The 14,238-nt window shown below is 32.5% G+C and overlaps 1 protein-coding gene across 2 annotated transcripts in view; it reads right to left on the bottom strand.

The window, feature by feature from the left end:
* The window catches only part of jus (EB domain-containing julius seizure protein), a 411,352-nt gene that overhangs the window by 61,231 nt on the left and 335,883 nt on the right, over window positions 1-14,238 (bottom strand). For both annotated transcript variants that reach the window (XM_072522570.1, XM_072522571.1), the window contains exon 3: window positions 417-557. In XM_072522570.1, the coding sequence (XP_072378671.1) occupies window positions 417-557 (141 nt within the window). The remainder of the gene's footprint in view (window positions 1-416; window positions 558-14,238) is intronic.

Below are 14,238 nucleotides of genomic sequence, written 5' to 3'. Positions count from 1 at the left end.
GCAGAAAGATGTTCTCATATTACTCTGAAAGTTTAATGGGAGAATGGGCGTATTGCAGATCTAAAGAAGGGCATTTTGCAAAAACGTACTTTCCCTGAGGTCCACCAATACGTTAGAGCCTGAGATTTGATAAAAAGGAAACTATTTTGGAACAAACTTAAGTAAAGTAAAGGTTTAAATTTTGGGAATGCCTGCGACTAGCGCTGCTACCGAAACAAATTTTAGCACTTATGCTTTCATACACGTAAAAAAAACCTACTGACAGCTGAGGGAGCGGTAAAGTTATGTTTGTAGCTCATAATTTAAAATTATTAGATCAGTATAGTTACTTAAAAATTAACGACTTCATAGGGATTTAATATTATTTACTAATATCTATCTTATATTATACTAAATAAAAAAAAATATTTTTTTACCTTCGCATTCTATTCTTCCGTCTGGTTTCATCACAGCTTGTTTTTCGTATCGACAGGTGCACATTCCATCTTTGCATTCTGTCTGAAAGTTGACGGTTTCGCATTGTTCAGTAAAAATACACGTTTCATTTACACGAGCAGCTGAAACAAAAAGATCACACATTAGATTATTTCATCAATCATTAAAAATGTTTAACCAATAGTATAATCATAACTATTTTTAAGACTTTAACATTAGTGAAATGGGGTTATGTTCGCAACAATAAGGTTATAATTGCAACGCCGTAACTCCACTTTCTTTAATTGATAGGTACTTTATCGTTGAATGTATATCATTTCTCCAAAATAATTCCTGGGAAGACCCAGACAAACGACAACAGAAAACAAAACACAACAACGCAAAAGAAATAATGGGCAATCGTACGTCCAAATCACCAAATCCACACAAAATATAGCAACAGATTCGACCATATTAATCTCAAATGAGCAACAAAAAAACTGGCCATGATGGTAGAAGAGCTAATGAATCTAATAAGCTTTCCCCCAACATTTGGTGGAGATTACAGCAAATATCCAGCAAATATAATTTATCGAAGAAGTCGAAAAAACAAAAGTAGAAACGCCCAAAGAACAGGAAAAAATAATAAATCACTCAGGGAAATAAATGAACTAATCAGAAAAAGTTCGCCAAGGAAAGGAAATGATCTGGACGAAATCACTCTGTGCTCTGAGATATCTTATTTGGAACATAACAAACGCAATACTAAGATCATGCTCTTCCTAAACAGATGAAAGGAATAACACCGAAGCCAGAAAAGAATCACATATTTTCGCAAAATTACAGACCGATTATCTTACTTTTAATAGTCAGCAAGATAATAGAGCCAGTCGTCCAAACTCGACTGCAATCAGAGACAGACAGGCTAAGAATAATCCCGAAAACACAATTCGGATTCAGAACTCAACATTCCAGATGTTCACATTGACATACAAAATGAGAGATTATGGATACAGCGGGTGCATGACAAAACAACACTTCGTACCAGATATGGTCAGTTCTTTCTAATAAACATGGAATCCCGAAAGCTGGAGTACTGCAAGGGAGCCGTCTTATTACCCCTTTTGTATTGCATATATATATATATATATATATATATATATATATATATATATATATATATATATATATATATATATACAGGGTGTCCCGGAAAATAGTGCGTTCCTTAAAGGTATGGGCTGAGTGTAGCATTTAAAACAAAAATTTTTTTAAATTTTTTATAAAGTCAACCGTTTTCAAAAAAAAATATATATTAAATTTAATCCATTTGATTAGTGTCCACAGAAAAGCAAATACATCCGGCAACGTTGCGCTCCAAAAGGTATGGGCAGAATGCGATAGTTTAATTTATTTTGATACAAAAAAGGTACATTATTTGTAAACAGTTGTAATTACCCGTAGCTCAAGAATAAATAGTATTGTCATGTTTTCGATTCGCGAGTATCACGATATGTTAATTACGTACGGTGAAGCCCACTGTGACAGTAATAGGGCTGTTAGACTTTATGTTGAACGCTATCCCGAACGACGATATCCTAATGCCCGAAGTTTTGTGAACGTGTCCCAAAGGTTATTAGAGACGGGTTGTGTGATACCTAAAAAAACTAGCGGTAGAACACGAAGTAACCGTAGACTAAATGCAGAAGATGTGATTTTGGATATAGTCAGTAATAATCCAAGAGTAAGTACTCGATCTGTGGCTAGAATGGTTGGCATTTCAAAAAACATTGTTCACAAGACATTTACGGAACAACTGTTACATCCTTACCATTACCAACAAGTGCAAGATTTACACCAAGGCGATTTACCTCGAAGATTAAGATTTTGTAGATGGTTTCAAAACAAAATCGCCAGAGAACCCGAATTTCCGTGCAAAGTGTTGTGTGCAGATGAAGCTTGTATTACGAGAAAGGTGTGTTTAATTTTCACAATTGTCACGTGTGGAGTGATGAAAACCCGTATGCTATACGTAGGACAAATTTTCAAAAACAATTTAGTATAAATTTATGGGCTGGGATTATTGGTAATTTATTACTATTTAAATTTTTTGCAGCATGTTCTACCGATACTTCTTGAAGACGTTCCGTTACAAATACGCTCTGAAATGTGGTTTCTTCATGACGGGGCTCCAGCACATTTTACGAGACATATCAAAGATTTCCTCGACATCACTTTTCCTCGTCGTTAAATCGGTAAAAATGGACACGTTCTGTGGCCACCCAGAACACCAGAATGCAATGTTATGGACTTTTATTTTTGGGGACATCCAAAATCATTAGTATACGACAGCCAGGATGAAATTAAAACAGAAGCTCAATTGCGACAACGAATTTTTGATGCTGAGGAAATAATCAGACATAATTTACATACTTACAATATTAAGAATAATTGGATTCGTCGAATAAACGCGTGTATCTGTGAAACTGGTGGCCATTTCGAACATTTATTGCAATAATAATTTTCCATGTAAGTAAAAACAGTATTCAAACTTTAATTATTAAATATTTAATAAAAACAAATACATGCTTTTTCTCTATCACTGTTATCAGTATCAATACATATTATGCCTAACAATCGATGATTCACGATAGCTGATTTACAGTAATTAACAAAGAATAATGCAACGTAATAAGGAACGCAACGTTGCCGGCTGTATTTCCTTTTCTGCGAACAATAATCAAATGGATTAAAATTAATCTTTTTTTTTTTTGAAAACAGTTAACTTCATAAAAAAATGTTATAAGACTTTTTTGTTTTAAATGCTACAATCTGCACATATCGTTAAGGAACGCACTATTTTCCGGGACACCCTGTATATATAGAATACTTCAGTTTCAATAATACTCGGAATTTACCTTAGCCTTTGTCCAAATGACACTGCAATCGCATCAAAATATGGGAACCTGGATAGAGCTGTAAAAAATCTGCAGACGGAACTGGATAAAATAGAAGCATGAAGTATCCAATGGAAAAAACAATAATTGCAGGAAAGACACGATTGCAGACCGATCAAATGGCAAAACGAAGCTAAATAACTGGGAATCATAACGAATCAAGGTCTAATTCACACTATATGTTAAAGCGACAGTTCAGAAAATAGAAACGACCAGAACAAAAATAAGAGGACGCACAAGAAGTAGAAAAAAGTGAGCTATGAAAACAAAATTAAGACTGATAATTCATATTATCAATAATTACATATTCATCTCTTGCGTGGGGACACATAAGTCATAGCAACTAAAAGAATACGTTGCTAAACTTTTCCTGTTTAGAGACATAAAACAAAAAAAAAGGGTATTGGATATGTTGAAAGGAAAAAGAACAATATTAGCTGAGCTGGAAGACCACTTAAACCGGATCCTGCTAGAAATAGTAAGGTATGATGTGTATCATTAGAGAAAAAAAAATCATTTAATAAAGTACCATATAATAAAGTCTAGATAATCGTAGCTCTGTCAAACGAAGACAACACGCTAACCTTTGGCATCGTAGTATATTAACTAATCTTGATTATATATAACTATTTAAGACAGCATTGCTTGCTTGCTGCTTGATTTCCAAAATAATCATTGAAAACTTCATGTTTTTATGGTAGTCTTTCTTAAATTTTAAAACAAATTCTAACAAACCTGAATAAACAAATCCTTTTATAAGGTACCAATGTTGTCACTGCATTATCAAATTAACCTGGGTTCTTGGAGCCTTTACAAAAATCAGGTATAGATATAGAAGAAAAACAGAAAATTTTAATAGTTTAGCCATTTGTAAATTGGCAATATAGATAAATTGACGGAGTCGATTTGATGGACTTTATTTCAAATTATAGAAAAATAAAAGAACAAGTGGCTACACATAATTAATGTTTAGGTAACCAACGCTTGGACAATAGCCAGATAATTTGGCTATAAAGAAGACAATTTAGAATTTTAGATGCATGTAGTTCGAACATGATTCTAATGTCCTATATCATTCTAATTATGGCAAGCCAATCTGTTCTACTGGACCCCAAGTTATTCCAATAATGCCTTCTCCATTTATATCAAAAAAGCCATTTAATTATCTTTAAAAATGGCTTAATGAAAATCCTACGAAATTGTCGAAGCAGTAAAAATAATATGTTAAAAAATTCTGCTATATTTTATGTATAAAGATTGATCTGAACAAAAAAATAAATTTTTACAAAAGTTAATAATCTTTTTATTCCATATAGCCTACCCAACGGCGCATTAACGATCCAGCTTGTATTTGAAAGGTATTTTTCCGAAATATCTCAAATGAATTTACCAAAAATTTTTGAAAATGATATGACATAAATAGTTCTGGGAATAAATGGGTAACATCGCGATAACATGTTGGTTTTTTTCTTAAACCAATTTCAAATACAAAGCTGGTCAACGCGTTCAGATTCTGAGGTATAGACTACTTCATAATATAAATCTTACTTAAAGAAAACTGTACTGAAAGATTTACTTGGCACAAAACTTTTATATTTTGATCAATAACTATATAAAGAACTGAATTTTCAATTTTTAGTTATGTGAATCCAGCGATTCAAAACACAACTATAAGGGTATCAAATTCGAGAGCTACTAGTTAAAGAGATAATTTTTATCGTTAGTATCAATAATTACCCAATCTTAATTAAAATTATACTTCCTTAAAATTTCATGGAACTTAAGCAGTAAAACAAAAAGAGTTTTCAATTTTCAGGAAGACGACTACAATAAAAAAAAAACAAACAAATGAAACGTTTAGAACGGGTTGGTCAGAAAACTATTTAAATTTATGTTGCAGGAAGACTTGGAAGCGGAGGAAATATTGATTTAGAAAACAGACAAGCTAAGTTACCCCCAATTCTTTAATCAGCTCTGTAATTGAAGTAAAACACTTTTGTCCAGGAATTTTTATATGAAATATTTTAAATGAAAATAAATTTCAATTGCTAATTTTGTGTTTAAATGCCAATTTTTTGTTCTTTCTGTTTTTTCTTTTGGTTTTTGTTGTTTGGTTATGTTTTTAAGATAGTAGTATAATGTTCAATAATTGTTTTGTAAGAATAAAGTGACATTTCCCAATTTTATTTTTGATTAGAATAGCAGATAATTCTTTAACTATTGTTCTAAAATTGTTTCTTTGTGACATTTTCGTTTTTATTTAACATCTTTTTAGGAACAAATAACAAGTTATAAAATAAATTCTTTCTTTAATATTTCTGGTTTCAAATCGGTTTTTGATTAAATTATTATATTTTGATATATACCTTTGATTTGGAAACTGTGACATCAAATTAGGATTTTGTTTTATCTTATGTGATATGTGATCTTAATCACATATCTGTGATATGTGATAATTCTTGAGATCAAGCGTAAAAAAAATTATATATCCAGTAAAGTTATCCACACTTTAAAAATACTACTAAAAGTTATTCAACAGCGAATATATAAAAAATGTGAAGAATAACTAGACAAGACAGAGTTTGGATCTAGAGTTTGGATTTAGAGGTAGAATGGAAATAAAAGAGGCATTGTCTGAAATGACAGTACTATTAAAAAATTGCAGGGAATATAATAAATTTGTATTATGTTATATGGATTTTCAAGAAGCGTTTGACAGAGTCCGACATGGTAAACTTATATGTATTGAAACATCAATAAACCTAGATCCCATGGATATTAATTTAATTAAAAATTTATAGTACAATCAAACAGTAGTCATACGAGTAGAAGATAGTTACACAATCCAAGTAGAAATTCAAAGAGGAGTCAGAGAGTGATGTGTGCTGTCGCCAAAATTATTTAATGTGTAATTCTAACTAATATTTCGACGAAATTAGACGAAACCGTAATCATGGCAGAAAGTATAGACGATTAACAAATTCTTGTAGAAATCATTAACAGAGAAAGCAAAAAGATGTAACAAACAATAAATATAGATAAAATCAAATACATGGTGATCTCGAAAACAAACCCCTGTTGATAAAATATCTGACATTGGAGGGTAAACCGTTAAAGAGTATTAACAAGTATAAATATCTCGGAGCAATTATAAAATCACAGTTAGATCAAGATAAGGAGATAAAGGTCAGAATTACAATAGCTCGAAAAGAATTTATAAAATACAAGATAATCTTTACAAATAAGAAATTGAGTATGGTTATTAGATTGAGGTTCATCAAATGGTATGAAGATCTAGAGAAAATGGGAGTGCGACAATGGGAATTACTGGCATAGGACCGACAAACATGGAAGGCAATAGTAAACGCGGCAAAGACTCACGAAGAGTTGTAGCGCCATTGATGATGATGAAATGGTATGTGTAGTCGCAACTGCTATATGAGTATAATACGTAAAAAATTGGAGGCATTCAAATTGTGGCTATATAAGCGTATTCATAAAATTCCTTGGGCTGCAAAAATCTCAAACGAAGAAGTGTTAAGACGAATTGGACATGGCAGAAAACTTATGAACACAATTTAAATAAGAAAAACATCTTATCTGGGCCACATGCTTCGAAACGATCAATACTCTAGTTCTACACGTCATCATGCAAGGAAGAGTAGAGGGAAGAAAAAAGACGAAATCTTCCCTAAGGAATATCAGAGATTGGACTAACCTCAGTGTTAAACATATATTTCACAAAGTAGGATATATACAAAACGATTTTAAAAAGAACTAAATCAATTATAGTGTGCACTGGATATATATTATATTAAATAATAAAATTAACCAAACCCTTTTGAAAGTTTGACCAGATTAACTCACCAAACCTCATCGTCGTAATCCTGAAGCATTAAGATGCTTTACTGGGATAACATAAGAAAAAACATCAATAAAGAAAGATTAACTTATTTCACTGTCGCAGACTATGTGATTTTAATATTATATAACATATCTGAAGCTAGAGCCATAATTAAAGAAGAGCATGTGGAAGTGAAGGTTTGGAACCAAGCTTAAGTTAACGCAAAAATGATGACATTTGAATTTATAAGAGCAACTTAATCAGAAATAAATATAGGCAAAAATACCTAGAAAACTTTAATAAAAAATAAAGGAACAAGTAATAAATACATCAAACCTGCAGACTCAAGAAAAATTTTTGTTTTGGGCAGCTTAAAGGAAATTTTAAAAAACTAGAAAATATACATCTTGGAGCAATAATCAAATTTTATTAAAACGTAAAAAATCTGACTCTTTTGTCTTACTAGTTATGAAGTACCTTAATTTAAAAAAAAACTAATAGAAAATGGTAAGATTAATGCTCGTTATCACTCTCAGGCGAAATCATTAAACGAATTTCAAACTAAAGTAGAATTGGGCAGAAGACTGATGGTAGATAGATAATTATATATTGGAATGGCGAACAAAAAGCAAAAAACAATGGAGACAAACCAACTACAAGTTATACAGAAGTTATGAAAACAATGCAAAAAATACAGATCGAAAAAGACATTCTTTGGAAAATACCCATTCTTTTGATTTTGAAAATATAAAAATTTTAAAAAGAGAATAAAATTACAATAAAAGATATATATTCGTGGTGATAAATATTAAAAACATCCAGCCCGCATCAATAACAAGACCGATATCAAAGGCATTGCAAATATTATAATATAATTTATTAATTATAACCATATTTACTGGTATAGTGGCACAGCTGGAAACATATCCGTATCTACCATTGGATCTTAACAAATTCGCCTATATCTACGATCCCTACCAACTAAATGTTCGGACAAGCCAAAATTTATTGAAAACGTTCATCTTCACGATCTTTTTTATTGAACCAAAGAACGAAATTAATAATGCATTAAACTTTATCATTAATAACAGTTTATTGAAATAGCTCGGTCTCTATAAACTTTGAATTGCAGCGTTGACGACAAAATAAACGAAAATGTTGCATAACATCGTGACAACTAAATGTTTGGACAATTCAAGAAATTACTATTTTAATATGGGGTTACTTCGTCAGGCGCCTTCACAACCACGGAAATCCTATCTGGCATTATTTGTTTGTATTAAGGATCTACACAAGTCGGGGTTAAAATTCTCCTTAATTCACCTAATTTACTCTTCAAATCGGCGACGGTTCTCTGGGGATCATAACGCAATTTCTGTTTGATCTTATGCCACAATGTCTCAATAACATGAAGGTTTAGACTGTTCGAAAGCCAGGAAAGGGTTTTAATGTTATTGACTCCAAACCATTTTTTAGTAATTTTAGCTATATGGCTTGCAGCACCGTCCTACTGGAATATAAAATTCAAGTCCTGGTGGAGATTGTCAGCACCTTCTTCTTCTTCACGTGCCATCTCCGCGACGGAGGTTGGCAATCATCATGGCTATTCTGATCTAAGATGCTGCTGCTCTGAATAGTTCAATTGATGTGCATCCGTACCATTCCCTCAAGTTACGCAACCATGAGATTCTTCTTCTTCCTACACTTCTCTTGCCCTGGATTCTCCCTTGTATAATCAATTGAAGTAGGTTGTATCTCTCATTACGCATAACATGCCCCAGGTATTGCAGCTTTCGTGTCTTGATGGTTTCCAATACTTCCATTCTTTTGTTGATTCTTCTCATGACTTCGTTGTTTGTTACATGCTCGGTCCATGATATCTTCAGGATTCTTCTATACATCCACATTTCAAATGCTTCCAACTTTTTAGCAGTCGACGCGTTAAGTGTCCATGCTTCTATCCCATAAAGCAGAGTCGAGAAAATATAACACCTTGCCAGCCTAACTCTCAAGTCCAATTTTAGTTCTCTTGCACAAAGTACCTTTCTAATTTTATTGAAGTTTGTACGTGCTTTCTCTATTGGAACTTTGATTTCTTTAGAGTAATCGTTTGTGTGATTAATTATTGTGCCAAGATAGTGATAGTTTTCAACTTGTTCTAAAGCACTACCGTTAATTGACAGGCTTTCACCATTATTTTGGGTTTTTGATATCCTCATAAATTTGGTTTTCTTGGTGTTTATTGATAATCCATGTGCTCTTTTTGTACGAGCGCACAACTTGGATTCCATGCTTGATCAACAAGAGCAAGCTTACGATTCAAATGCCGGTTACAGTTATCATGGAGGAGAAGGACAAGAAGAAACCAATATGATGGAACTTCGATTACACCAATATTCTGCACACACTGCTACTTGGACAACAAGTTACTAATCATGTTGATGAACGGTGTACTTGACATAAAATGTCAAATATCAGTATTTTATGGCTGAAATTTTAAAACTAAAGCAGATTATTTTTGACGTAAGGATCTGAGATCCTTATTTTTTTTTCCAGTGTATACGAGAAAAATTAAGGAAATGCTAAATCTGCTGCTCATATTTGATTCCAATAGTAAAAAACCACTGAAAGTTGTGGATTCGTAAATATTTTTAATATTTTGTGCTGCAGTTATACGGATGTAGCCCATAGCGAAGCACTTATCGTCAGACATTGCCCTAGGGAAAGCCGCCCTAGAGACGATACACACCAAGTACCCAGCACATGAGTGGCTCCACATCTACTGCGATGGATCCTCGATGCCGGACTCGGGAAGAACAGGAGCAGGATATGTCTCAACGTTCTTCAAAGGCTCTATAGCTGTGGGAGCCCCTCTCACCAACTACGACGGCGAAATTGCTGCTATACACGAAGCTGCAAAAAATCTTGAGAATTTCCAACACCCCCAAAAAGTTGCCTTCTTCATAGAATGCCAAGCCGCAATCCTCGCCCTGTCGACAAATCGATACACCCACTGTGCCAAAACAATAAATAGCCGCGTCCAACTATCGAACTTGATGGAAAAAGGGTGGCTGATTACTCTACAATGGATCCCTAGTCGTGTCGGTGTTAAAGAAAATGAAACGGCGGATGAACTTGCAAAAGAAGGCACTACTCTTTCACAGCCCCCTAGCTTCCAATCGTACACGCAAAGTCCACCATTAGAAGAGGATTCAAAGCGAAGATAAAAGAGCAGCAAATACAAGCCGGTGCTGGAAAATCTTTTGCCCACCTAATAGAGTCACCAATCCCTCGCAACTTGCCGAGACCCATTAGTGTAGCCGTGTTCAGAACAAATACGGGGCATGACTACCTGGCCTTCCATCTACATCGCGTCGGCGTCCGCGAAAATGACAACTGTCCATTATGTGATCAGCCCCAGATGGATGCTGCTCACCTTCCAGAGTGCCCAGCCCTGAAAACAGACCCAACCGAGGAGGATGAAGATCGCCTACGAGAAACGGCTCGTCTATACTGGTCAGCGCGCCACCAAATGGCTAACATGCCAAGGGTGGGCGTTGGCTAGTAAGGAAGTAAGTATACGGATTTAGCCACTGTGTATTATAGTTAAGATTGTTAACGTTTATACAATATGTTCCACTAAGTTGGAACCATATGGAGGGCTTTTTTTTATTAATTTTACGAAAAAAAATTATTCTTCATGAAAAGTTCTGTATATCTGCACAATGTCGAAAATGGTTACTAAGAGGAGTTTATCACCTGGAGTGAGCACCTGGTACAAGACTATTTTTCATAATTGCTTGATACTTTGCTGCGTTAATTGTGCCTTTTACTCTCATATCTTCCTAGACAGGCTGATGACGTGCAGCCCCAAATCATAATCTCTTTACAGTTCTTTTGAGGCAATCTTTGTAGAATGCTTCATTTGACTTCTAATAACTCATTTTCAAAAGTCTCTCACGCAAATTTAGATTTGTCACTGAATATCATTCTAAACACAGTCCATGAAAACGTCAAGCAACCGCTTCAATTGGGCAACATCGAAAATTTTATTAACCATTGATGACTGGTCCAGGAAGATATAAGGTGGTAGCCTCATAATCCTGGTTTAAACGAAGCAATTAAAGTATCAAGAAACTTTGAAAAATAGTCTTGTACCAAGTGCTCACGATCTCTACCCTGACTAAATCTCTAAAATAACTAAAAATGGTTTCAAAACAATAACATTACAGTACTCTCATGGCCTTTAAACATTCCAGATCTTAATTTTATTAAGATGGCATAAGATGAAACAGAAATTTCGTAATGATCCCCAGATAATCGTCGCCGATTTGAAGAGTAAATTAGGTAAATTATGAGATAGTTTCTACCCTGTTTTGTGTAAGTCTTTAGTATGAACAATGCCAAGCAGAATTGTTTTGAGAATGATTTTTGAAGTGGATATCAAAAGGTAAAATAAACGTATTTTTAAGTAAAATTGTAGTTAAATCCCCATAAAAATAACGAACTATATTAAAATGCCAAAAAATAGCTTCAAAACAGTCTATCTACCATTTTCGCCGTCTACTCCTATCCCTATATTATGTCCATTGTTCAAAACCTTGACATATTTTTTTTTGGTTTTAAATATTGTACTTCCCAATATGCTGATAGATGCCCATTGTAATTTTATTTGTATTCTATTTCCGCAGGTTTCTTAATCTTGACCTGTTTTAAATTCGCCTTAAAAAATACATAATGCTTGTTACCATAAATAAAAAATATTATCTACGACACACACGTGTCCATATAATGATAATGGTTTACAAAGAATATTGCAGTATTATACCCCAATCTCGTAAAGGCAAAACTGATGGTAATAATATATTATTTGCATAACAGTAATTCTATAATTTACGTTAACTGGCAAAAAAACATATTTTATCGATTGTATTATATGAATATTTTTGTTTTAGCTTCTCTGAACAGGGTTGGATTATATTATTTTATTATAAATTATATTTCAATGTTATAATCTCTCTAATCTCAATCTAAGTTTACACTTATTCTTCTAGGAAAATTTCTGTTTATTGAACATTGGCGAATAGGTATATTGGCTATAATAATTTTGTTTGTGACAGCGTGAAATAGATGAGCGGATATCTTCTGGTACCACTTTCGGATAATATTCTATCATATTTCGGAGTTATAATGTTCTTTTCGGTTTGGGCCCTTTTCCGGCTATCTTGCTTAGTATTACGACGTTGATAAGGTTATACTTTTATGGAAATCTCATTTTATGCCCGAAACATTCCATCTTTAGAATATTTAATTTTTTAGGTGTTTTTTCTCTACATTAAAATGCTGAAGCCAGCATCACGGAACTAGCGATGGCGTGGTCACGTGTAGCTTCATAGAATATCGGTTCTTGACATCGATTCACTACTCTCGATCAATTCGTTTCTAGTCATCATATATTTACTTTTAGCGGATTTAAATTACAAATTGCATGAAAAATAACTAAAAAGTATAGACATATTACATGAAAAGTAAAAAATTAAAAGAATATCTGTCACTAAAAAATTCAATTTGTAACGATTGTCAAAATTTAATAAAAGTCATAAATGTCATCCGATTCATAACAACATTGAGTCATCTGTTTAAATTGTTATAATTATTCTCGTTTTAAAATAGTTTCATATAAATATAATTATTATTTTGAAACATATTTTTTAGTTTATATACCCATTAATTAAATTTACTATTAAATGATATTTATTTATATTTTATTATTAATATTTGGTCTAAATTTGACAAGTTTGTCACAAGTAAACAACAAATGCTTTGTTAATACGTTAATAGGTGGCGTTAGGAGTAAACATAATATTTTATTTAATTTGTGAAAAAATAAAAAATAAATAAAAAATAAAATTACTTTATTTAATTTTAAATATATTATTTAAATTTTAAAAATACAGAAAACATGATATAAAGCTCCGCGCTAGTCTATAGTACCGCCTATTGTTCCTCTTTTTTATCTATATTTGGGCACAGAATAAGAAACAATCAGAATGCCCACTCTCCATGAAACAATAAGTACGCGCATCTCGTTCGCGCAGACGTTCAGCCATGTTTTAGTCGGAACCAGTGCTGTTTAGTAAAAATTATTCTGGCGTCCAAACAAATCTGTTTTACATGTATTTCTCCCATAAGAAGTTGGAAATGTTGATTTTTTAAATATTTTAAAGAATAAATAAGGACTTTCGCTTCTGAATATCCATTCTGTACGATTCGTTTTATTTGTTGTTCGTGAATTTGTGAGGTAAGAGTATCAAAGTATATATTAAGATATTTACTGTTAAAATTTAAATTTTGAGTTTATATTGTGTTAGATTAAAACTTTAATTATTTTTTCTTTATTTTAAGGTATTTTGTTGTTGTTTTTATATCAGGATATTTCAAAATTAATCAATAAATCATTTAATTGATTTACGAAGTTAAAAAATATTTAAATTTATGTTTTATTCTTTTTTAGGTGCCAGTAATTTTATCCCATGAAAGTACTAAAGATATTCGTTTTATACGGACTGTTATTTTATTATTACATCCATACTAGTATTAATAAAATGGTTATGTACTTTGCTCCAAATTGTAAACATTACAGTGAGCAAAAACTATTATGTGATTGTCTTTTCAGATTTATACTATTGCCTAACAACTATTTCGATTAGATGGAGACCGTGAGTAACTCTCCAATCTAATTGCCAACGTTAGGGGGACGTAATTATGGCACCGAAGGAAGAAATATTTCTTTTTTTTTTTGTTGAATAATTACATATAATGTAGGAATATCTTATATTGCTTAATTAGTTTACTATCAAAACTCGTTCATTTTAACAGTTTTTAAGGAGATACTACAATGTTTAATATTAATTAAGATTTTTGGTAATATTGTGTCACCCTATAAGATTTTAAGTTTTACTTAAACCAGTTGCGTTTCTCTATATATAATCATTTTACTACATTTTAAAGCACTTATTATGG

Source organism: Diabrotica undecimpunctata, chromosome 2, assembly GCF_040954645.1.
Source record: "Diabrotica undecimpunctata isolate CICGRU chromosome 2, icDiaUnde3, whole genome shotgun sequence".
In the NCBI taxonomy this organism is placed as follows: Eukaryota; Metazoa; Arthropoda; class Insecta; order Coleoptera; family Chrysomelidae; genus Diabrotica; species Diabrotica undecimpunctata.
Note: the sequence above shows the minus strand (reverse complement) of the source record. Positions and strands in the feature narration are given on the sequence as shown.